At 34.3% G+C, this 27,142-nt stretch overlaps 1 protein-coding gene and 1 long non-coding RNA gene across 11 annotated transcripts in view; one reads left to right on the top strand and one right to left on the bottom strand.

Annotated features, from left to right (window-relative positions):
• Positions 1-14,117: 14,117 nt before the first annotated feature.
• LOC144373880 (uncharacterized) overlaps positions 14,118-27,142 on the top strand; it is a 74,145-nt gene continuing 61,120 nt past the window's right edge. The window contains exons 1-2 of the long non-coding RNA XR_013433447.1: positions 14,118-14,519; positions 15,331-15,449. This is a non-coding gene — a long non-coding RNA (uncharacterized LOC144373880). The remainder of the gene's footprint in view (positions 14,520-15,330; positions 15,450-27,142) is intronic.
• LOC144373879 (transport and Golgi organization protein 1 homolog) overlaps positions 18,430-27,142 on the bottom strand; it is a 168,719-nt gene continuing 160,006 nt past the window's right edge. For 9 of the 10 annotated variants that reach the window (XM_078036852.1, XM_078036851.1, XM_078036850.1 and 6 more), the window contains 9 exons: positions 25,792-25,893; positions 24,879-24,939; positions 24,728-24,763; positions 24,583-24,650; positions 24,366-24,466; positions 24,047-24,184; positions 23,011-23,087; positions 21,280-21,430; positions 19,485-20,286 (listed from right to left, as the gene is read on the bottom strand). In XM_078036852.1, coding sequence (XP_077892978.1) covers positions 20,009-20,286; positions 21,280-21,430; positions 23,011-23,087; positions 24,047-24,184; positions 24,366-24,466; positions 24,583-24,650; positions 24,728-24,763; positions 24,879-24,939; positions 25,792-25,893 — 1,012 coding nt within the window. In that variant the 3' untranslated portion in view covers positions 19,485-20,008. Of the gene's footprint in view, positions 20,287-21,279; positions 21,431-23,010; positions 23,088-24,046; positions 24,185-24,365; positions 24,467-24,582; positions 24,651-24,727; positions 24,764-24,878; positions 24,940-25,791; positions 25,894-27,142 lie in introns of all 10 variants that reach the window. The other variant, XM_078036845.1, reaches the window with a different exon arrangement.

Raw genomic sequence — 27,142 nt, forward strand, 5'->3', positions numbered from 1 at the left:
CAACCTTTCTTGAAAAGAATAAAAAATTGTTAAACCTTTCTTTGACATTATTATCATTTTCAAAGCCTTCAATTCTCATAAGACAGTAACTTTTTTGTACTGCTTTAAACACTAACTGGCTTAAGTCCAAATAGTAGTTTAATTTTCTTAAGGTAATCTCAGTAGATTTCATTTAAATAGAGGATAAAAATTTATAACCTATTATTTATTACCTGAAAATTTATTTATCATGTTGAATATTAAAGCTTCTAAATGATAAACCAAAGTAATACAAATTTAAAAAAAATAGCTGGCCAAGATTATATGCTTATAATCCTAGCTACTTGAGAAATTGAGGCAGGAGGATTGCAAGTTTGAGGCCAGTGGGGGAAACTTAGAGAGACTTTGTCTCAAAATAGAAAGAACTAGGGATGTAGCTCAGTGGTAGGGTGCTTGCCTCACCTGTGTGAAGCCCTACATTCATTTCCTAGTACCACATGCACAAATAGCCATGTCACAATTTTAGACAAAATTTAAAAAAACGTTTCTGAGTGACCTAAACATAAGCCTAGCAATCTCAACATTATTCTAGATTTGTATTGGTTATTCATCTTTTATATAGTCTTAGATATGTACAAAAAATGTTTTTTTTGAAACTCAAAATGAAGAGTGAATCTTCTTTAATATCAAACCTGTACTTGTTTCTTTCCTGCATAAATATTCAATTCTGAGTTGAACTTGAGAGTTAAGCAAATATGTATTTCATTTTCAGCTAAAGTACAGTTTTTTTCTTACCCATGCATATAGGAAGTTGAAAACTGCAACAAAATATTCATTGCTGTTCCATGAATATTAGGGCATCCTTATTTCACAGAATTTCAGAATATATTTAGGGTTAAACAGTAAATACCACCAAAGTGTGCAGATAGACTCTGGCTCTCCGAGCACATTTTTTCTCTCAAAGTCTCAAATTCTCAGACTGAGCCGAACAGTCAGAGCCAGAGTCCCTCATCCAGTCATGCACTTATATTGAAAGGAAAGGAAAATACCATTCAATGTTATCTGGTAGTTCTCCTAGCTGTTTTTCAATAGTTTTAAGGCTTGTTAATATTCTATTACTCTCAAGCAGTTTTGAAAACATTTTAAGTTTTCTTTTTTATAATTTGTTTCTACATGTTTGTTTGTAGTACTGGGGATTGAAGTCAGGGATGCTCTACCACCTAGCTACATCCCCAGCTCTTTGATTTATTTTTTTATTTTGAAACAGGGTTTTGCTAAGTTGCCCACGCTGGCCTCTCTTGCCTTAACTTGCCAAGTTGTTGGGATTACAGGCATGCAGCACTATGTCTGGCTCAGTTTGTTTTGTTTTTTAATCCATGAATCTTGTCACTTGAAGTCAAAAGGTTTTCTCCAGAGCTTTGCAGAAATTGGTTCATAGGAAATGTCTATTGAGTAGGCTCTTCAACAAGGCTCTAAGCAACATCTGGCCTGCTTTTTCTTTTTTTTTTTTTTAAGAGAGAGGGAGAGAGGGAGAGAGAGAGGATAGAGAGAGAATTTTAATATTTATTTTTCAGTTATTGGCGGACACAACATCTTTGTATGTGGTGCTGAGGATCGAGCCCGGGCCGCAGGCATGCCAGGCGAGTGTGCTACCGCTTGAGCCACATCCCCAGCCCCAGGCCTGCTTTTTCTTGAAAGTCCCCTGGCCACTCAAATTTTTAACCCAACACCTGTAGTAACTCTTCCTTGCATGCTAAATGGCATCTGTGTATGAAGCATATACCCACTGATTCATCTTAGGTTTTGTGAGAGTATTTATTATTTTTTTCCAGATATGATGGTGACACTTAAGAATTCAGCCATTATCCAAATCACATATTTCTGAACACAGAAAAATACATATTTCTAGTACCAGTCAATAAAGAAAATAAAAACAAGAATATACTCATATAACCTATATACAAACAACTTTAATAAAGTATAATTTTTGACAGACCTAGAAATATTATTGTTTGAATGCTAATGACCCCTAAGATTTTTATCAAACTTTTAATATAATTTCAAAGTGAATAAACTTCTTATGATTTTACTCTTTATCTTGAAAGGTTGGAGCAGTTCCTCAACTACTAATCAGTTACCAACCAAAAGAAATTGTGCATGTGTTTTCATATTTTCACACAATTTGTATGTGTGTACAAATTGCAGATGTGCAGTACAAATTGCAAAATTTTTCTCTTGCTAGATTTTTAAGACCCATTTCATTTTTTGTGCCATCTACAAAATGTTATGACCAAATAATGATTTGACAATACCATTATTTTAAATTAGGTTAAAATTATCCCAAAATAATAGAAAATATTATTTTATATATATCCTTTTTATTGGATTTTAAAATTGCAAAGAAATGTGCACTTAAAAAATGTGTGTGACAGACTTTGAATTGGTAGTATCAAACATCTGAATTTAATTGCAAGTATGATAAATCTAAAACAAAGAAGACATAAATATATAATCACACACATATGATAATGCTTAGTTTACATTTTAGATATCAGGTCCATATCTGTCCTAAAAGTATGGACAACAAATTTTGTACTCCTTATTCATGACATTTAATTCACCAAGCACCAAGGCAAAATGAAGACTGACTCACCTCTTATTGAAGTAAATGCCTGTGACAAACATTTGTACAATATCATGTAAAAAGCAAATTCAAATCAGTGTTTTTAAAAAAATATAATCTTTGGTAATTTTCCTCTTTTAATGTTCTGACCTAGACAATAATGTACTATTTTGGAACAAAGACTGTCATGCCATTTCCAATTTTGGACTAGAAATTGTCCTTATGGTATGATATGAGATATAAACAATTGAAATTTTTAAAAAGCAAAAATAAAAAGTTGAAAGAAAAGAATGACTTCCTCTTCTGCATGTGAGGACAGGGTCTTAAGGATCCCACTGACCTTCATATCCATGTCACTCCAGACTCATCCTCGGGTTGGTGGTCCTTTTATTGTCTGATTCTCCATGATCTCTATGGCTACACAGAGACTATTGAATGTGAGGCCATCCTACTTGATACTTAGACCTTCATTTTTCTCAGCACCCTCTTGGAACAAAGAAGTTATGGGCGGGGGGGGGTGAGGGGCTTCAGATGTTCTCCCATTGTTTTTCTGTACCTGTTGCAGGTACAGTGGTGTTTCATTGCTCGGTCTGTGTCAGTGCTGTTGGGTGCCCAGCAGAGGCAGAGGCCTTACTTGCACAATTCCCTTTCCTCTCCACAGTGGCAGTTGCTGTAACATTCTTGGCTAGGTCAGATGCTTTTACACAGTTTTTAAAACATTCTTAAGCAAACTTGTCTATGTTTAACAAACAGCCATTTGGGGGATCCATAGCTACCTTCATAAATTGTTTTCCACAGATGAAGCACAATGAAATAGAGCAACTTAAGTTTTTACCCAAGTACCACCTGTTAATAAACAGTTTCCATCAACAAGATGGACTTTTTGGTATCCCCTATTACAGTAGTGTGGTAAAATGGTTCCAAACCTTCCAATTCATTGTCATTATTTTATCAGAGTTGTCTTTAGGTTTAGGCTTAGAATCTTCCTCTCACAGAAAATCACACTGAATTCAGTAATTCCTTCCAACTCTTTTTGACACCAGTGAGAGCATGCTTGCTCTGGTTGGTGCATAAGAGGTAGTTGGGGGCAGATAAGTCAGAAAAAGACGTGCTTTCTGTGTTCAGTACAACTTGGGGCTCACCAGCTACCAATGGCTTCCTTTGTCTTGCAGTAAAAACTGAAAGTGGAATTAACCAAATGAACACAGTCCTGCTGCTCACTGCTATATGAGTGTTAAAGACCTATCATATTGCTATCTGGGCTACTCAGTCTCTGTCCATTCCTGTGAATGTGCATTGCTCAGTGTACAAAGTTCAAATGTTACTATTTTTTAATCAATCCCTTACTTGGGAGTTCTTAGTGACAGCTCAATAACATCCCTGGGATGTTATTGAAAACTTGGTTTGGACAGCTGTAGCCATTTAGAGTTTTCCATATTTAAAAGTATGAGGCACAAATAGTGGCCTCACAAAAATGTCTATATTCTAATCCTGGGAACCTGTGACTGTTACGTTTACATGGCAAAAGGAACTTTGCAGAAGCTTGAGATGGGGAGGTTCTCCTGCAGTTCCTTTTAAGGCTTTAGGGACAATTAAAATAAAAATGTTAAAATGAGACATGATGGTTAAAAGCATGGACTCTGTAGCCAAACTGCTGTGTGATTATGGATAATTTGTTTTTCTATGCCTCACTTTTCACCTCTGAAAAATAGAACTAAACTATTGTTGTGAGGATTAGATGAGAGGAGTAGGATAGTATGTGGCACAACACAAATACTCACAAGTGTTAGCTATTTCTTATTTACATAGCAGTTCCATGTGGAAGAACATTTCTTCTGATCTTTGCTCTAGATCTGAGAGCAGATGATCTAGCTGGAATAGCACAGTTTACACTGGAATTTGTGTAGTGATTTCTTTCTTATCCTTGTTAGTCTTCGAATTTTATGAATGTAGTTGACTTGTTCTCATATTACACTATGTAATTGGATATGTTAATACTTCACTTAGAAATCTTCCTTTTAATGCATTGGCTCAATTTACAACTATCATGGTTTTATCTTTGATGCAAAAACATGCACCCTTTTTCATCTACCTGGGAGCTATAGATGGTATGGTATTATTCTAGTATTTGATCTTCTTTTATGTTTATTATTTCTTCACTCATTGATATAGATTCTCTAGCCATTTGTTTACTAGAGTATGATAACCTCTAGAACTGGAAATTCAGTCATTCATTCAATAAAATATTTCTTCAACAAAGATCTGTTTATTCCTTGTGCATACTACAAAAGGAACAGTTCCCACACCTTTCAGGATGCTTATTGTGTAGTCAGCAAGACAGAGCCAAAAGCACATGATTATGATTAGAGATGTGCACCAATGTCGTAGATTGGCAAAAAAGAAGGGCTGAGGGAGTTCAATAAATCTGGCCAGATTTAGGACTCACTAAGTATGTAGGAGTTGACCATGCAGAGAGAGCACATCATAGAGCATTCTGAAACACCTTAAATAGGCACCTTTCTATGTAATCTATGATCTTAATTACAGTCAGCTTCCTTCATCATGGAACACAATGTTTGACATTCTACCTTAAATTAAACAAGAAATTCAGACTTGAAATCACTGCCTCCATATTAAATTATCTGAAGCATAATGATTACATTAAACCTTACTGTGTAGTCTCAGGCAAAAAGATTTTTGGTAAGGAATGTAGCATCAGCCCTACCATTTCAACTGAAAGATCTAGATAATGACAGCTTATAAAATTGACTCACCCCAAAGTAACAACAAGTTTAATATCAACTTGGCAAAAAATAATCTTAACATCAAAAAGACTTTTTGAAAGTTGTAAAGCAATCATCTTTTGAATTTCAAAACAGGTAGTAAAGAGGTAATACATAAAAGAGGTAACATTCTTGGGGGTTTTTGGGGGTGGGGTGGGGTGTGTTCTTTTTTTTTCTTTTTTAGAACTGGGGTTTGATTCCAGGATTTTGCAAATGCAAGGCAGACACTTTGCCACTGAGCTACATCCCAACCCAACATTCTTAATATATAAAGAAAAATTTTAATTGTAATAACCAAAGCAGAATACATGAGAGGAACAGAAAATATGAGCAAGCGCGTGAGCGTGCACATACAAACACACACACACACACACACACATACACACACACACACATTTAAAAAATACCCGTTAAACATATAAAAAGATACTCAACTTTATTTTTAATAAAAACATAAATTAAAGCTACTGTTGGAGAGTCTTAGGGGTAATAGATACTTATTAATCACTGGTGGGAATAGAAAAATGGTACAGTTCCTTTGGAGGGGAATGGAGCATTCTCTAACAACATATAAGTATATATTTTTTCCTTAGCAATCCCATTCCTGAGAACTTACTCTGAAGATGCACCCCCAAAATACAGGAAAAAGAGGGAAAAACATTTGCATATACACAAGATTCTCTGTTTAGGTGTTTTTTATAATGATAAAAAGTTAGAAATAATGTAACTGCCATATGAAGATTGACTGAATAAACATAGTATGCTGTAGAAAATAATTCAGAAAATCTCCCTGAACTAATGAGTGATTTTTCAAATTATTGTTAGCAGAATTTATCAAGGTAGTTCACATTAGCAGATTAAGGGGAAAGATTTCATAAAGTTGTCAACAATGCAGAAAAAGTTTTCAGTTAAATTTGAAATACAGCCTTGATTTTAAACAATTCTTGGCAAAGAACAGAAAAACATCCTTAACTTGATAAAACATGGCTACATGACATTTACAGCCCCAAATCGTTTAATGATGAATTTGAACAAAACAAGAGTGTCTATTACTTCTTTTCATCAGCATTGTTTTGGAAGCCCTAGCTACTGCACTAGGACAAGAAAATGAAATATAAAAGGGGGGATGTTCTTTATTTGCATATTTATGAATATATAGAGAATATATGCAAAAACCTATTCATAACTCATTAATAAGATAATGCGGTTCCTGGATATAAAATCTGTACAGACAAATCAATTCTATCTCAAACAAGTAATAGTTGCTTAGAAAATGAACTATTATAATATTTATAGTAGTATTAAATAATATCAAGGACCTTATTATAAATTCAACAAAAGAAATATAAGAATTTTATGTAGAAAATAAACCTTTGTTGAAAAAATAAAAGAATATCAAAAGGAAAATGAAACTGGAGCCATCTTGAAATTAGAGAAAAAGATGGAAGAGTGACTTAATAATTGTTATGGTTGGTGAGATGTTGAATTGTACATTCTCTTACTTTTTTCATTTCTCTCAATTGAATTGTTTATGAGAATGCATTTTACAAAAACAGTGAAGTCATTATTCTTTTTTTCATTTGTTCATAGTAGTTATTCTTGACATTAGATTCATTTGGACTAATTATAAATGCATGGAATATAATTTGCTCCAATTTAGTCCCTTCACCCTCCCCATCCTCCCTCCCACTGTTCCCTTTCATCCACTTTACTGATCTATTTATTTACATTTTTTAAAATTAGTATCTTATAGATATTCAAAATGATGAGTTTCATTATAGTATATTCACATATGTACATTGGAAAGTTAGTTTGGGTTCATTCCACAGTTTTTCCCTACCCACTCCCCATTCCCTTCTTTTTCTTTTATTGATTTTATTTTTTTTAATACACAACAATGGACAATTCTTATTACACATATAGAGCACAATTTTTTTTATCTTTGTATAAAGTATGTTCACGCCAATTCACGTTATTCATGTACTTGTTTTTTTTTGCATTACAATTCTTATTACACTTATACACCACAATTTTTCGTATCTCTCTATATAAAGTAGGTTGACACCCAATTTGTGTCTTCAGACATGTTCTTTGGATAATTATGTCCATCACATTCATTAGGAGACTAATCCCCTGCCTCCTTCCTTTCCCTCACTCCCCTCTTCCCTATCTAGAATCCATCTATTCATCTCATGTTCCTCCTCCCTACCCTATTATGAGTCAGCCTCCTTATATCAGAGAAAACATTTGGCATTTGTTTTGGGGGGATTGACTAACTTCACTTAGCATTATCTTCTCCAATGCCATCCATTTACCTGCAAATGCCATGATTTTATTCTGTTTTAAAAATGTTCATAGTGTATATATGCCACATTTTTAAAAATCCATTCATCCACTGAAGGGCATGTAGGTTGGCTCCACAGTTTAGCTGTTGTGAATTGTGCTGCTATAAACATTGATGTGGCTGTGTCCCTGTAGTATGTTGTTTTTAAGTCCTTTGGATATAGTCCAAGGAGAGGAATAGCTCGGTCAAATGGTGGTTCCATTCCCAGATTTTCAAAGAATCTCCATACCGCTTTCCAGATTGGCTGCACCAATTTGCAGTCCCACCAGCAATGTATGAGTGTGCCTTTTTCCCCACATCCTCTCTAATACTTATTGTTGTTTGTCTTCATAATAGCTGCCATTCTGACTGGAATTGTATCTTAGTTTTGATTTGCATTTCTCTGATTGCTAGAGATGTTGAAAATTTTTTCATATATTTGTTGATTGATTGTATATCCTCTTCTGAGAAGTGTTTGTTCAAGTCCTTGGCCCATTTTTTGATTGGGTTACTTGTTTTTTCAGTGCTTAGCTTTTTGAGTTTTTATATACCCTAGAGATTAGTGCTCTATCTGATGTGTGAGGGGTAAAAATTTTCTCCCAGGATGTAGGCTCTCTGTTCACCTCACAGATTGTTTTCTTTTGCTGAGAAAAAAACTTTTTAGTTTGAATCCATCCCATTTATTGATTCCTGGTTTTAATTCTTGTGCCATTGGGGTCTTATTAAGGAAGTTGTGGCCTAACCCACATGATGAAGTTTAGGGCCTACTTTTTTCTTCTATTAGACGAAGAGTCTCTGGCTTAATTCCTAGGTCCTTGATCCATTTTGAGTTAAGTTTTGTGCATGGTGAGAGTTATGAGTTTAATTTCATTTTGTAGCATATGGATTTTCAGTTTTCCCAGCACCATTTGTTGAAAATGCTATCTTTTCTCCAGTGCATGTTTTTGGCACCTTTGTCTAAAATAAGATGATTGTAATTTTGTGTGTTAGTCTCTGTGTCCTCTATTCTGTACCATTGGTCTACCAGTCTGTTTTAGTGCTGAAACCATGCTATTTTTGTTACTATTTCTGTGTAGTATAGTTTAAGGTCTCATAGAGCGATACTCCCTGCTTCACTCTTCCTGCTAAGGATTTCTTTAGCTATTCTTGGTCTCTTATTTTTCCAGATGAATTTCATGATTGCTTTTTCTATTTCTATGAGGAATGCCATTGAGATTTTGATTGGAATTGCATTAAATCTATATAGCGCTTTTGGTAGTATGGTCATTTTGATAATATTAATTCTGCCTATCCAAGAACAAGGTCGATCTTTCCAGAAATAGTAAATGAATTCAGCAAAGGAGCAGGATATAAATCAATACCCATAAATCAAAGGTATTTCTGTATATCAGTGACAAAGCCTCTGAGAAGGAAATGAGGAAAACTACTCCATTCACAATAACCTAAAAAAAAAATGATACTTGAGAATCAATGAAAGAAGTCAAAGATCTATACAATGAAAACTACAGAACCCTAAAGAGAGAAATCAAAGAAGATCTTAGAAGATGGAAAGATCTACACATTCCCTTCTTAAAAGGAGAAAGGGAGGAGGAGGGAGGGAGAGGGGGAAGGTGGGCAGGGTCAGATCAGAATATGATAGCCCAAAGGGTGAGGTTTTGGCCTGCTGAGAACTTCTAACTGAAGGAGATTGGAATCCCAAAAGCAACCTCAGCAGCAAAGCCTCTGCTCTCCTTCTGCCCTCCTGCCCTCCTGTCCGTTCACCCTTCTCTCCCAAAGCCAGTCATAAAACCTAGAAAGCACTCTCTCTCTCTTTCTCTTTCTCTTTCTTTCCCTCCCTGCTATTCCCTTACTGTCCCCCTACCCTCCCTTACCCCTCCCTTAGAAACCCTCACTCCAGACAGGACCTGCCTTAGGTCCAGAAGGAAATAAAGCTATACAGAGAGGCCAAGAAGAATCTGACCAGACAGGGCTTTCTGGGACCCTGGCAGCCTTTTACCATTAGCTCACACCCCCTTTTCCAGTCATTTCTACATGGCCATCCATTCTTCATGGAACATAAACAAAAAAACAGAGGAGTTTTCCCTGGATCTGTAGGTCTTTATTTCTGAAGGCTTTTAGGTCAAATAAAATTCTATTAAATAATTGTTATGAATTTTAAAATGTAAAGATATATACTAGTTCATAAATTAGAAGAAGCAGTTTATAAAGATAGACTCTTTCTGAAACTCATCTGAATTTTTATTGCAGTTCCTGGACCTTTTATACAGCTATAGAATTAAGATACTATATTAGTGGTAAGAGGATAAACAGTCCGGTAAGACAGAATAGAAAACTTAGAAAGTGATTGCCACATGATTTATGATTGAGGTGGGACTGCAGATCAGTGGTGGAAAATGTCAGTCTTTTTAATGAGTAGTGCTGAGACAATTGAGTATTTATGTGAAATTGAATGAAATTAAAGCTCCTACTATACACCGTAGTCAATAATTCTGTGTGACATATAGAATTAAGTGTGAATGGCAAAACTATAAAATGCTTTCAAGATAATACCTTTATGATTTTGGAGTGGGGTAAGTTTTCTTAAATATGATATAAAAGCACTGATTGTAAAGGAAGATATTACGAAATTTGAATATTACTAGCAGTAAGTATTTATCATAATCAGAAGACACCATGGCAGAGAAAAGTCATTCTTAACATTCAAAACTAACACTTGGTGTTAGAAGTTAGCAATGGTTGCTATCTTTTGGAAGAGTGAATTGCATAGGGTGGGGGGAAGGACACTCCCAGGAGGCTGATCATATCTTACCTAGATCTGATACTAGTTATACAGGTGTATTCACTTTGTGGAAGTTCAGCAAACTGTACTAACAATTTGTGCATTTTAAAATGTATATGCTCTACTTCAACAAAAAGTCTTTATAAAGGAAAACTACTAAGAAGCTATTTGTAAAACATTTGTCCAGCAAAATAATAGAGACCTCATACAGCTCAACAAGATAGACATCTCAATAGAAAATCGAGCAAAATAATTGAACACACTTCAGAAAAGAGGAAATCATATATTTGATTTATTCTAAAAGGTGCTCAACCTTATTAATCTTCAGAGGAATGCAAATTAAAATGATTGATCTCTTTATACCAAAATTGGCTAACATGAAGAATCTGAGAAAACAGTACCTAATGAGGATGTGGAGCAATGGGAACACTACTGCACTTGGGCTAGGAATAAAAGTTGGCACAACCACCTTGGGAAATGGATTGTCATTACATAGTAGGTATGGAGGTAACATTCCAGGTGACTTAGTGATTCCTCTGTTTCAGAAATGGGTGCTTATGGGCACTAGAAGATGTTCAGAAGAGCCTGTTAACTATATCCAAACACTTGAAGTAATTCAAATGTCTATCAACACAAGAATGTGTACATAAACTGTAGCATATTTATACAGCCATGTACTACATAATAGAATGAACTTTTCTGCAGAAAAATTCATATATGAATATGTATGTATATATATAAATATAAATGTATACATATTCACATTTTTCATAAAATTTCAGAAGTGTTTCTTAACTTTCTGAAGTTCATCCCAGATGTCCAGGTACAAGCCCCTCTTCTAAAAGTACCCTCATTTGTCAATCAAAGAAGATTCATAAAAGGTATTATGTGTATATTTAATGATATCAGCCTGAGCCCATTTAGGTTTGTTAATGCAACAGTGGAATGCAGCCTCCAGGCCTTCCCATTGTTGCATTTGTCTATATTGTCTTCATATTTGTTTAAATTAGAAAGTAATACATTTTTAACAGCACTGTTGAGGTATAATTTGCATTTCATAACATTTCCCTTATGTAAGTATAAAATTCATTGATTTTTGACACCTCTATAGAGTTTTGCATCTGCCATCACTATACAAGTTCAGAACATTCCCATCACCTCCCAAAATTTCCTCAAGCCACATTTGCCATCAATCAAATGTGTATTTTCAAATGTAGTGTGTTGATTACTTCATGTATTTTAAATAACTCATTAAAAGTAGCATAACACATTGTTGAATAGAAACTTGAAAAACATCAACCAAAATCTTTTGTTAAGTGTATTTTGAGGTTCTGTATACATACTTGATTAAAATCAGCTTATTTGCATCTGTTCTCTATTGTCAGTTTCAAAAAAGGGAACATACTGAACAGTTGATTTCTTCCTTCATATGTTCTTGGTGGGTGAATGTTGTCATGTTGTTCTGGGGGGGGGGTTAGTTTTAAAAATTTTAGTTGGTTTTGGGGAAAATGTTCAGTTATACAAATGGCCATTTTATATGGCAGTCTGTATAGTACTAATTTCTGAGAGAATAAATCATACAAAATAGAATGAAGAATAGAAGTTAGACTATATAGTTAAATTAAAACATAAATATCAAATTGTAAATTATTTTCTTTATTAGGAGTAACTAAAGAGAAGAATGTATTGATCAACTGTGATATTAAATGTCTCAGACTTTAGAACAGTATAACAAGTATTTTAAAAGCTTTTCTTGTCTTTGTTCTACCACTTCATATTAAGATGCTGAATATAATATAGAAGTACATATTGAATATAAATATTATGTGAGCATATTATACTATTATGTATCATTGGGCTTCCTCAAGTGATGTTTTTAACATACTTTTATTATACATACTATATACTATTATTATAGAAATTATTATTTCTGCTTAAAGGTGATTGTATGGTTGGGAAATGCAGATATATTATGTGTAAAATTAAATATTTTTCTAAAAAAGTATAACATCAGATGTTCATGAATTTTGGAAATAAAAATACATAATGCCTAGCTAGTTCCTAAGAGGTAGGCTATATCTTCTGTTTATCAAAGTATTTACTCTGCATTATTGGTGGAGCTAACTTTTATTGAGGTTTCTCTGTTGCCAGGTACTTTATTACCAAGGTTGCCATTAGAACCGGGAATGACATTACTCACTATCAGGATTGAGAAAATTGGTCTGAAAGAAGCTGGACAGTGCATCGATCCCTATATTACAGTTAGTGTAAAGGGTAAATAACTGGCAAATTGCATTATTTTTTTCTCATATGGGACAAAGTTTTTGACAGGGGATGATCTTGTATATGTGACAACTTACTTTAATGCATTCTATAATGAGGCAAAATCCTAGAAGAGATCATAACAGAACATAGTTCGAAAGACTTACAAAAAAATATTTCCTACTTATACACTCACTTTTGCTTTTGAGTTTGTATAGATTTTTGCTCTTCAGATTCCATCTAACGTGCAGACTAAACATACACATTGTCCTTAACAGCAGCTACAGCCTTCAGGATGTAGATTAACAAAAGCACCCCTCACCTTCTCCTACCCAGTCTATATTCATTTCTCTCCACAAAGCCCCATGTCCTGTTTTCCCATCTCTCCTGCTTCAGCCCCTTCTTCTTCCTGTGCTACTGAGGTATCTACTTAGGTGAGTCCTACAGAGGCAGATGAAAATCAGGGGACAGGGAAATAGGGTGCGACCATAACATCCATGCCCTGAAAGCAATCCCGTGGGATGATGATGTGATTAAGGAATAAATTATACCATTTTACAGAAATAACTATAGTTAGTACAAACGGCTTATTTTAATCTATAGTTTTGCACCAAAGGAACAGATTGGTGCTGAAATTAAATGGAGGAACTTTTATCAATTGACCACAAAGAAAAACATTTATTTAAAGAACATAATCCACAGCACTAATACTGGTACACTTTTAAATTCCGATGTTACCAGTTATCAAATATATAGTATACTGGAAAATATTTACATTGTTTGATAGGCCATTTGTAAAACTGCATACTCATTCAGAAAGTATACTTAAAACACAAAAATATTTAACGATGTTGTAAATGTTAAATTACCTTTGCATATGTTAAACTGAAATATTTTTATGTAAATATTTTTTAATTATTAAATGTACTAAATTGTTTTTGAGCTTTTTGAGACACATAAATGAATAACACATAAACACTGAGGAGTTATTAAATGAGTCCATGTTGCATTTGACTAAACTGAGATTTTAAAACCCAGAAAATTAAAACTATATATAACGTACCATCTGGTTGTTGTAAATTCAGGGTATGTTGTAAACAGTATAACCAGAATTTAGATAATATATATGAAAAATTATTCATTAACAAAAAGGTTTTTGTTGGCTGTTCTCATCCATTTTTGGTTCTTAACAGGGAAATTATGATAAGGTTAGGTTTAAAGGCTTTTCTAAATAAGTCATACTTGATCAAAGTTAGAAATTGGTGGCAGAGCTCCATTGTGGCAAATTATATACTCCAGATTTTTTTTTTTCGCATAGAAAAATACAGTGGGCTATTCCCTAAGAAAAACATGTTTGTTCTTTTTACCACTTCACTATGAAGATCAAGTTCTGTCCACTTGGCCATGTAAAGGCTTCCTTGTCCCCTTCATGAGGTCTCCTATCCAGTCTATATTCATTTCTCTCCACATACCCCATGAACTTCAACAACTCTCACATACTTGCTCACACCAAATAGGAATCTCTTAGCCTGAGAATCTCCTCTCAGCTCTTTCCATGCCTCTTTAGGAACTGTAACCTTTGCAGTTTCTATATTTTCCGTCTGTATATGTGAATGCTCATAAGCAGAAACTTAATTGTTTCTCCAGATCTGAATGACATAGATTTAACTCCTGTGCAAGATACTCCTGTGGCTTCAAGAAAAGAAGATACATATGTTCATTTTAATGTGGACATTGAGCTCCAGAAGCATATTGAAAAATTAACCAAAGGTTTGTAATTATCAGTTACTGACTTCTTAAGGACACAGTACTTATCTGGGTTTGTGTTCATAGTGTACTTAACACAAGATCTTATGTCACATAGTTATGAATATTGACTTAAAGTCAAATCAATTTTTTTAAAATATGAGAATTAGCAGTTGCATTATCTAGTTGTGTAATAATGTGGTTAAATATTATTTGATAGGGAAGTTTTTCTCATAATACAGAGTTAAGGAAGCAGGTTCCCTAATAATTACCTTACGTCCTTTTAGGAACCTAATGATTACTTTCTAACAGTTAAATTATTTTTTTTTCTTTCAATAAGATGCATTGGGTAAAAAGATACTATAACTGGCAGTTAGTTTTTAAGAATATGGAAAGGACAATCTGGGCGTGGTTGTTTCAGGAGGGAGAGAAATGATATAAGGTAGAATTTTTTTTAAAGAAACTCTTAAATTTCTATTCTATCTAATATAGGTGCTTATTGAAACTATTTTTATAGGTACTGCTGATACTTAAGTAACTTCTGTTTTTCTTGTGGTATTTAATATTTTATATTCTTTGGTAGTTTATGATTCTACCTGTGTACATAACTTACATTCTTGCTATACAATTTTGTTGTACTTTGTAGAATTAAATGATATGGAGAAATGTCACTCAGACATGCTAGTACCAGAGCTTGGAGTGACAGCCATAGTGAGTTATCAACAGTTGTGTCATCAGACTGTTTGACACATGTTACTTTGTAAAATCATAGGCTTCTGGTGACACATAAGAAATGTGTGGTCTCTGGCTTATGTTGTTTGTTTTAATTCCTTAGGTGCAGCTATCTTCTTTGAATTCAAACACTACAAGCTTAAAAAAAAGGTTTACCAGCACCAAGTGTTTTGCTTTCATGGAGATGGATGAGATTAAACCTGGGCCAACTGTAATAGAACTGTAAGTGATATACATATAGGATTCATACTGTTCTAATGGTTACTAGTTCATGTTTCTTCTTAGTCCCTCTTATCGAGAATGTAACATTGGAGTAGATCAATCATCAAAGTATTTTAAATCTATTGTGGTTACAGATACAAGAAACCCACTGACTTTAAAAGAAATTGCAGTTATTGACCAAGAAACCACTTTATCTTTATCTACATCAAACTTTGCACAAGGAATTATTCTGACATGAGTAATGTCTAATTTCTGTGAATTTTACCACTCAGTAGAAACCATCATAGCTCTGTGTAGCATATTCATCCTTCAGGAGGCAAGAAGTGAGCCGTACCTATAGGCCAGTGAGTCCATTGCAAAGCTGTACCACAGAACTAAAGTCCAGCACCTCATTGTTATGACTCCTTTGGATACAGGTTTATTGTAGATTTTGAAACTTGTTTTTACTTTCCTATTAATTGTGCAATTAATAGCCTGTTTCCTAATTTACCACTGTTCCTACCCTGCTTCCTGGAACAATACTGCTGTGGTAGGTATGCTCATCTTCAAACTTAATATAGCAATAAGAATGTGCTAGAGTTTACACATTTGCTCACTTTTGCTCCAATATGGTCTTTTGATTTGAATTAACTTCAAACTTTTGAATTGAAGTGGGTAGGATAGTACCAGATTGCTTTGAAAGGAAATTGGATCAGTTATGGTCTGTCTTATAGGCTGTTCCTTAGAGCTGGCCTAAATTCACCCTCATCTGATAGTTCTACTTAGAAATAGTGTGCCTTGATCAGATCAATATCCTATATGGGAGTGTTCCCCAGATTGTAGCTGTGATTTTTTTTTCCAGATGACCAGATTGTTTTTCTGAAAGTGAGCACATTTTTAGTCATGTTGATTAGTTGTTCTACATCACATTGCTATTGTTTTTAGGGTTAACATTAATGATTCTAGGGTTAACATTAAAACCATCTCAGAATAATTACAAATTTTGGGGTGGGTTTACGTCTTCTAAATCATGTCATCTAAAAATAATTGAGTCACATGATAATGAGATACTTTAGGAACAACTGCTGTTTTTCTGACAACTGATTGTGAAACCTTAAAACCTGCATACCTTGTCTTCATAAAGTGATGAGTATGCAACATCTGGAAAGATATTTTATTTTTTTTAATATAGGTAGATATGTCTGCCATTTATTTCCTATTTAGATATATTTACATTCATATGAAAATATGCAGGTCATTAGCCTATTATAATTTCACTATTTACATTACTTTTTACTTGATGAGACATAAATCTTTCATAGTACACAAGGTGTATATTTGATACACAGAACAAAGATTTGTGAGGAGCTTTTTTGTGGGTTACATGTAGAACCCACGTATTTTAATATTCACTATTTTAAATGAACAATGCATGAAGGGAATGCAATACTTGGCCTATTTTTAAACTAGTGTAAACCCTAATCATACCATCCGTTTGCTTTTTAAAACAAATAACAGTTGTTTTAGCCCTTGCACTTCAAGAGATCTAGTCTTTAATTTTTCAGTTGTCTGTTAGGTCAGTTTTGTTTACTAGACTCATAAAACTATATGAGCCTGAAAGAATTATCAACCAAATTTAGTCTTTTCTTTCATCTGGATTGAGTTAATTTCACAAGTGCAAAAATAGTTCAGTCTACAGTAGTTCTAGGAAATGAAGAATTTGCCTTAATAAAATGTTCACTCAACTGAAACTCTGAGTAGTCAAAATTTCCAGACTGTAAACTTCTCAAGAGAAGGGCCTCATCTTCTCCATGTCATGTAAACTTTCCAAGGCACTTGGCAGCACTCTGTGCTCTGTGGAGTACTCAGTACCTTTTTTGTTTGATGTTACTGATGTTTGATGTTGCTCCCTTAAAATCTACTATTAAAATGTAGCAAAACTGATACATTGTTCTTTCTGTTCTCTAATACTATAAAACATGTATATCAAAGTGATAATTTAAAAAAAAACAAACCTTTTTTTTTTGGTTGTAGATGGACACAGTACCTTTATATTTATATGTGGTGCTGAGGATCAAACCCAGTGCCTCACATGCAACCCCAGCCCCTCAAAGTGATAATTTGTATGTAGAAACATTTAGCATCCTTCACATAAGAATGCTTTTTTTTAACCTCTATTTATTTATGTGGTGCTGAGGATTAAACCCAGGGTCCTGCCTGTGCTAGGCAAGTACTCTACCACTTAGCCACAACCCCAGCTTCCACCAAAGAATGGGGTTATATGAAAAAAAAAAGAGGATGCTTTGTATGAATGTCTTTCATCAGCATTAAACAAACTTAAATTGAACATTGTCATCAGCTTAGCTTTAATTCAGACCAGAATGACCAAACCTCCCCCCCCCAAAAAAAAGGTGATTTTATCTTGAAGCAGTTAACACAAAGCAATCTGTATCTCACAAATTAGTTGTTTAAATTTACTTTCTAGTGTGGGAGGGGATGAGTTACTGGACAATAATTACAATTATAGCAATAATACTTTCAGGTTGAAACACTACTGCTTCACAAATGAAATGATTTTAGTAACTAAACTAAAACACAATTTGCTGGAGAGGACTTCTAAAACTTTTGAGATACAAAAGTATACTTGAATCAAGGGACAGTATTCTCTACACAACCTGTATATGGGCAGCTACCTTGGGCTTTGCTACAGAAGTGGTACAATCAATCAGATGGATGTAAGGAGAGGCAACTATGGGTGGGTTCAGAACTGCTCAGTTAAACTACGTAGAACGCATTATAACTTACTAATAGAATAAATACAAAAAAGGCTTTAGAGGGAAAACTACTGTTGCTTTGAATAAAATAATAAATCTGCCTTTTCTTGAAAATCTATCTTCCTAGCTGACATCACCTTTATTTAAATGCTATTTTAAAATTAGAAGTTATAGTAACTTCAGCATTGCCTTGTGTCCTGTAGAGGTTGAAAGATACATTCAAAATGTGTTTGTGACTTAAATTTTATTTTACATGGTTAAAAATGGCATAAGCTATTATATGGTTTTCCTCTTACACACAGCTGCTGCTTCTAATATTAAATGGAGGTTATGTAGATAGAATTTGAGTCCTTTAGGAAGAATTCATTTTGATTCTGAGTTATCTTCAGTAGTTTAGAGATTTTGTTTCACACAGATTTTGTTTCACACTGAAGCTTTTGCCCCTATTTTGAGAATACTTAGGGGACATAAAAAAACAATGATATGTTACGTTCTAGGTTTCAACAATCCTATTACTTTCTAGAATTTAAAAGAATGGAAGAATATGGTCTAGCAGTAAACAAAAGTATCAGGCTTTTATAATTTTATTTAAATCTTAAACCTCTTAAAATGTACTGTTAAAATTGCTGTAATTAAAATTACAGTTCTGGAGAGCTAGTTCTTAGAAACATTGTTTTAAAGACAGTAGTTACAGATTCAGGACTTGCTTTAATTGTTTTTTAAATAAAATATGTTTGAGTATCTATCAAAAAAAAAAAGAATTTAATTCAGCCCGTAGTTGCTGAGTAAAGACATTATAAGCCTTAGAGTTTCATTCATTCTTAGAGGATTATACTTTTCTAATTTTTTTATCATATTCCTTGAAAATCAGTGGGAAGGTATGGGAAAGAGAAGAGTGTGTTGTGTACATTTTTAAAAAGAAATTTCCTTATTTTTTATAGACACAACATACCACCTTATATTTTACTGTTATAATGCAATAATGGCAAAAGCAGTAGCTCTTGCTACTAATGTAAACTCATTCTCAGAAAAGCATTCTCACATGGACAGTGGTTAGAAAAAAGTACATGAATGTGCTACAAAAATAGCGCCACAAGACTTCTCACAAGTAAAAGAAATCCTCTGTAGAAGTCCACAGTTGACCAAGGTCCAGCCTCCTTAACAGTGAGCAACAGGGATATGCTGCCAAGTCACCATCTTCAGTTCTGAGAGTGCGTTTACATGCTTCCCCAATGGCACAAAGTCTCATGACGATCCAATGAATCAACAGACACTTGGGAAATATTAATAAACAATTTTTATGAACTATTACAACAAAGAACTTCAGCAAGAAGGAAAATGAAGTTTATGATCTTTGAGTAAACATTTTTAGCCCAACAGTCTCTGTGACCAGATATTGAAAGAGAAAAAAAAATCAAGCTTAAAAAACACCATTTCTCTGTTATCAACTGGAATACACTAATAATAGGATAATGGAAATATAAGTTCTTAAAGCATTTCCACAGGAAATGTCCATAATTATGACATTCTAAATCATTTAGCAATTGTATATGCTACATTAACTAAAACAAAGGTATTCCTTATTGCACATTTTTAAATTGGAAGGATACTCTAGCTTAAGTGGGGGATATTTAGGGGGAAAATATTTTGGCTCAAAATGTATACTGTGCCAAGGCAGCTTCATTCTGAAAACATAAACCATTTAAAATAAACTTTTATATTTTGAAGCCAATAATCCTTTAACTCTGACTAAGTGTCAGAGGTTAATTTTATGGGCCCTGTTTTAAGGCCTGTGAACAGCCCTCACTACTCTTGAGAATTAGGTGGAGGTTCATCTTTAAAGCCTGAAGGCATTAAGTCTTTTGCAGCAGGTGGTGGCCCATAGTCTTGGGGACCATGAGTTGGAGGTGGTAATGGGGCACCAGGAATGAAGTACTCTCTTGGGCCAAATGAGCCTAAAGGTCTGAATGGTGCTGGTGCAGGTCCTGGAAAAAAATCACGAGGGTCAAAAGGCAAATCCCATTTTCCAGGTGTAACACCTGGTGCATATTCTCTGAAGCCTATTGGTGGACGCATACCAGGACCTGGAAAATAAAAAAGGAAGTTATGTAAATACCCAGAAATTTCTGAACTAGGGTGATTTCAAGTATGTTAATATAGTCTTTAATTTCTCCCAAGCCTAGAACATCAGCTGGTGAACATCCTGACTTGCCAGATGAGGCAAACTGAGATGGAACAAGTTTAGGTTATAGCCTTTGACCAACCAGCCATGAAGTAACATATTAAGGATTTAACATGGCTCTACCTAGCTCCAGGCTTGTCTTTTTTCTTTCCCTACTATATAATTGCAGAATTATTTCTATCTCACAAGAGCTCCATTTATATTTGGAAGTATTACCATGACAAGATGATAGATTATGAAATAAGAACTTTACTACATCAAAGAAATTTTGATAAAAGGAAATCTCACTATTTATTACTGTATCCATTAAAAATTCATGAAGTATTTCAGCATGGACTTTACACATGCCATCAGAATCAAGGTGCATGCATGCCCTCGGAAAAGGCCTTCCACAGCCACCTAATTAAACCAGGAACATTTATTAGGTCACTGTTAAATCCTCTTTAACACTTCCCTCTGACATTTTTCAAGGTAAGGAGGGTTTGACTTTTCCTTTTCTATATTCTATAACCTACTGCTTATGCTTCCATTATGGGTGATTACAAACTTTATGTTATAGGATTTTCATATATGTGACAAAATTTTAAGTTATGGCATGCGTCTCATCCACCTTTCCATCTATTGCAGTGTATATCAACAGATTTTCAACAAACATCTGCAGAAGTAATATTTCTGGCTTTTCTGTATATAGCCCCTTATCCTTGTCTATGAGAGATAGCTATTGCCTATCTCAGTATAAGATTATGTAGTGTCCCATATGTCCCAGAAAACTGGAGGAAAAGTTAAAATGTACTCAGCTTTATCCTTTCATTATTAAGACCCGAGATAGCAACCAACTGTTTTAGCAAGCAATAGAAGTGGAAGATGAATGTGATTTATAAGTCAATCATCATACCAAATGGTGGAGGAATTGGCCAAGGCCCAAAAGGCCCACCGTGCTGAAGTGGCGGTCCATACCAAATGGGAGGTGGTGGAGGCCGTCCCATCGGGGGTCCCATGAAGGGTACCCCTGAGAAAGGAGGGGGCCCTTTCATAGCCATATGAACCTGCAATTTAAGATTTGAAAGCAGTTAAAAGTTTTAAAATTCCTATGTATTAAGACAAAGTACCAATACCTATAAAAGCTAAAACCCAAAACCTGTCCAGAGAACACCATCAGTGCAACAAAACTCTACCCACCCCTCCTGTGTATTCCCACTGACAGCTTACAGAAGTTGGAAGGATGCCACAAGAGGGAGCAGTTTGTTACTGATTATATCTGCACAGGAAAGGGAAAGGCAAGAGAACTGGCAGGGGTTATTAACAGAGGTGATTTCTGACCAGTATGTCATGCTGTATTCACTACAATCTATTTCAAAGGGAGTCCCCCCATCCCCATCACTTCCTTTTCATCACAATAGCTCATTACTTCCATATTAAGAATGAACAGAATAAAATGAAAAATCCATTCTCTACTCATGTAATAATAGCTACTATTCTACTATATCTTCAGTAAGTCTTTCATATATTATTCAACCTCTGAGATCTTTAAGTAGACTGTCTTGTTTTAAATAAGAGGGAACAAAAGCAAATGGGATATCATAATTTGTTGAAGGCCACACTGCATATTAAAGAACTCAATCCCAGTTTTGCCTCCAAGCCATGCTTTTCCCACCTCTATTCCTCTCTAACAATGGGTCTTTGCTCTCTTTTAAATCTTCTACTACAAAGGGGTTTGGGGTCTTATCTAAGCTGCCCTTAGATTTCTCCAGAGATGTATACTCCTGGAATATATATACACTGGAACTTGAGAAGTATTTTCCATCACAGTGCTATATACACAAATTAGGAAGACAAGCCTTTAATATTTACTTTCATTTACTGTACACCATTTGAGATATTGATTTATCATTTCCTATGAGTAGTGGGTTTGAAACTAAACAATTAAAAATTTATTTTATTATAGAGCTGCAGAAGACCTACCAGATATAATAGCAACACAGTTACAAGAGAATACACTTATGTGAACAAATGAGACCATTTCTTGGGACTAGCTCAAGAGGTCATTTCAGATGATCATTGTTTCACAGAATATCTGATACCAATCTAATTCAAATCACTCAAAATAGGGTTTGCACAAATGGAGGAATTCTTAAATAATATTCTTCCAAACAAAAATAAAAATGATGAATTATATAATTTATAATGAATTTACTTTGCCTTAGAACATTCAACACAAAACACCATATAAAGTTAGAGTGATAACTTTTCACATTCTGTAGTTCATTATAGTTGTACACACTTAAGCAACATTCCCAAGTTAAGGAGAAAAGTAAGCTCAATATTGCATGCAGTTTAAAGCAAACAAGATCAGTGTCATGCTCTGAATATCCTTCCCATAAATGCACAGAATAAAACCCAATTCAGTTCTCAACCTCTAAGTACTTACTCCAACTGGATGCTCAGTCAAAGAAGTAAGGGTGGAGACTGAGGGGGGTCTCAGGTTCTTGGGGAACAGTTTGCTTTTTAAAAAACAAATGGGATAGTACAAATAGAACACAAAGAAGGATAAAGCAAAGAGCAAGTACTGTAGGAAAGCTACATGTTCCTGCATGACCACATGATTCACAGTAACTACAGAACTTACCTTGCCCTCATTCGTCACCTTAGCTGGAGAAGAACTTCTGGAGCTGCTGTTCATGTGAGCTGGACCACATCCTGAGTCTGTTAGAGATCAAAGAATGGATTCAGACTTATTCTAACATGAAAAGAATAAAAATCCTCCATCCACAATTACAGATTCTTTGAAATTACTTGGTCCCTTTACCAGAGGCAACGGGTTTCCCAGATGCCTCAGAAGACCAGTACGAGGTCTTTACCATTGACCTTGGGAAAGAAAGATCAGAGCCCTTGTATGTATTTTTCAGAAGAAATAAACCACTGGTGGACAGGTCAGAGTTCAACAATAACTAGAAAGCAACATGAAAAATGGGTTGCCCAGGGGTTGGTGTCATAGCTCAGTTGTAGAGTGTTTGCCTAGCATGTGTGAGGCACTGGATGTGATTCTCAGCACACATTTAAAAAATAAATAAAAATATCATGTCCATCTACAATTAAAAAATATTTTTTTTAAAAAAATGGGTTGCCCAATACGTAAATCACAATTTATGAAGAGACTTAAGTAAAATAAAGAACTGCCTTGGGTTGATAGAACAGGAGATTAATAAGTACTGGTCCTAAACTTTAAGCTATAGACTTGAAGTATGTGTAGGCTGGCTTTTCTTTAGTCTGTATAACCTGACTTCCAATCTTACCAAGACTACAGTCCTATTTAGAATTTGAAATAAGATTCAGTATTTCATGTTGGAAATATGTATGCTACAAAAAGTTTAAGGCTACTTTTATAATATTTGGGAAAGGAACACCATAGAGATTTAATTTAAAGATAAAGGTTTACACTTCACAGTGTAAAATTTAAAAGAAAAAAACAATACAGGGACCTCAAGGAAAAAAAATGTTTTCTATTCTAGAACAGATTTTACAGAAAACATTCACTATGATAAAGTAAGAAATTATCTTCTATATATTGTACAGGCCCAAATTCTATGTTTTCATTAGAATATTCAAAAGGGAAAAAAAAAACCTTGAAGCAGTTTACTATAAAGCAACATGTGAATGCTCACCAAATCCGTTTCTAGGCATATCTTTTTGATTAAGAGTAGCAGAAGGAGGTCTCCCAGCTGGCTCTGCTGTCAGTGGAGGGGAACATTCTCCACCATTCATGGGGGATGGACCAAAAGAGCCATTATGGCTCAGTGGACCTAAAGACAACAATGCCGTGTTACTACTTTAAGGCAGCCTTCTCCCTGACACCAACCCTCACCTCCTGCTTTAGCAAATCATTCAGATTATTTCATAACCATTACACACAGAAATAAAAAGTAATTTATGTACATTCTGCACCAAGAAATAAAATAGCTCCTTTTACAAAGTGCCCCCTACCTCTCTGAGGAGGATTTCGTAAATTTGGTCTTCCCAGCATAGGTTTTACAATCCCGGGTTCATCTTGACGCACTGCGATCTTTTGGGTCATTTCCAATAGTCTTGAATATTGAGAAATATTCTGAATTATGAAACAGCAATCTATTCCTTCATAGATAATATCTAGCATAACCTTAAAACACTATAAAACATATAGGAAGATACCAAAATCACATACTTCTGTCTCAAATTAGCAGCTTCCCTTTTCTCTTCAGCTATAGCTCTTGCTGCAGAACGAGCTTTGAGCTATTAAAGAGAAAATATTCAAATTCAGTTGCAGTAGGCTATGCACAAAATAAAGAAAAGGGGGAAAAAAATCTTACCCAATTATCATGAGCTTTCTTCTCATGCATAGCAATCTGAAAAAGACAACACATTAAAAAATATGTTTTTAGGGACTCATTATAATAGCCTATAATTGTCTGTATTAGATATCAAAGAATTCTGCAACTACAGGACAGTATTAATTACTACCTGGTTGTTAAATGAGTGCTTGGTTTTCTGTAATGCTTCTTCCATCTCTTCAATTCTCCGCCTAAGAATTACAACAATTGAATAACATTTGAAACATTTCTGACCATTTTCCCTTTATTCCATCAGCTATACTTTTAAAGACTTTATCATACATAAGAAAAACATTTCTATAGTTATATGAATCCAGTGTGATCAAAACTAATACTACAGGCCAGGTGCAATGCCACATGCCAGTAATCCCAATGATTGGGAAGCTGAGGCAGGAGGATCACAAGTTCGAGGTCAGTCTCAGCAATTAAGTGGGAACCTATGCAACTGAGACCCTGTCTCAAAGTAAAAAAAAGGTCTAAGGATGTAGCTTAGTAGTAAAACACCAAAAATAAATAAATAAATAAATAAAATAAAGACCCAATACTAATAACTTATTTATCATTTAATTGCTAGAGATTCTGAATGATAAATTATAATTTCCTTAACTGTTCATCAGTGTGTTCTCAAGTAATTCTGCTAGAAATATCTTCCTCCTTAAAACTTTTTTTCTTTTTTTCAAATTATATCCATAAAAGATTTCCAAGGTCTATCAAATGCCACACTTTTGTGGGTCTTGATACATCACACAGCAAATTGATTTCTTAAAGAATTACTACAACATACAAAACCCCCAGAACTGTTTGCATTGACCAAGTTCCCTATGGTCTTGCCCATTGGCTATAAGTAAATTTTTGTTAACATTTTTCATTTGTAAAGTTGAAATTTATTTTTTCTCCTGTGTGAATTGAATGTATTCATATCCTCTCGTTATTTATACTTCCATGCTATTTTCTTCTATCTACATAATGTAAAAAAAGATTAAAAAAGAAAGCTAACACTAGTTCATTAGACACTGACACCCTCCTTTAGAAACTGAACTCACTTGTAATTTTTAACTTCCTGTACAGCGGAAACCACCTTTTCATCTGCAGCTGACAGCCGCTGCTCTCTTTCTAGTCTCTCATATTCTTCTTGGCTTAGTTTCCTAAAATAAAGCCAGTTATCAAATCAAAAGTTTTTCTCTGTGAATATCACTTCCCACAATTCTATAAAATGCTTAGGCACATAAAATAGGAATTCAAACCTGCAATTTCCTAAATCAAACTCTGGCAAATCACTTACATTTTCTAATTTCTCCTCTTAATTCTCTATTTACCAGTAAATAAAATAAATGTGAAAACAACATGTGCCCCAAGGGCAAGTCTCCTGTGTGTAAGATAATAAAAACTCACTTTACTTCAATGTGGAAGATCAGGACTGATCAACCTAACATAATTAAACATATTAGGATAAAGCAGGGGATAATTCTTTTCTCGTTTCTGCCATGGGTAGGACACTAAGTATATCTTTGTCATGGAGGAACTCTTTTCTCAATCCAAGACTGGTACCATAATAAAGATATAGTCAGTCAAAGAAAAAATCTTCTAGAATATGTCTTTTAGCTATGCAATTAACCACAGAACATTTTTGACACTTTAGATATATATTTCAAAAGAATTGCAATTAAGCAAAAAGACAAATCTGAGTTTTGATAATGTCTGTCAACCAGAAAAAGAAGCCAAACTGACCCATGATCAGAGTATTATCTACTGACAAGTTTTAACTCTGATCATGAAACTCAAGATGTTCATCTACTGAGACAAAGGTAGCCACATTTAATGATTTTAAAAATACTATTTTCTGCTATCCTTGTACTACTTTAGCCATAGTTCCAATTCAAAAGATAATTAACTTGAAACTTAATTTTCCATAAATCAGAAGAACTATAGTAAAAAAGGATTATTGATACCAAATAGAAAAAGGGGATTATATATTCTTATATAGCTTCTCATTTAATTCTTCAGCAAGTATTTTATGAGTGGCTATAATATACTAGTTACCTTGTAAGATGCTAAAGAATAAAAGAGCTCACTGTTTCAGGTATAAATGATGCCTAAAGGAATATAATAATTTTCCCCACTGGCTTAAGAAGGAATATGGAGAAAACTGAATCTTGAAGGACAGAGAGAATTTTGTTTCCAATTAACAAAGAGTTAGTCTGAGAGTACTAAGAACAATCAAAACATCTTTATAAGAATATAAAATTGTGTTTGAAAGGATACAAGCTAAAAAGGCAGTAAAGATATATGTATGTGGCCAAGATCCATTAGAAAAAGGAATCTCAGAATTACAAGTAAGGCTGGCACTTTAAGGTACTTTTCTCCTAGGTTTACCCACATATTGAAGATAACACA

This window comes from Ictidomys tridecemlineatus, unplaced genomic scaffold (genome assembly GCF_052094955.1).
Source record: "Ictidomys tridecemlineatus isolate mIctTri1 unplaced genomic scaffold, mIctTri1.hap1 Scaffold_52, whole genome shotgun sequence".
NCBI classification, from domain to species: Eukaryota; Metazoa; Chordata; class Mammalia; order Rodentia; family Sciuridae; genus Ictidomys; species Ictidomys tridecemlineatus.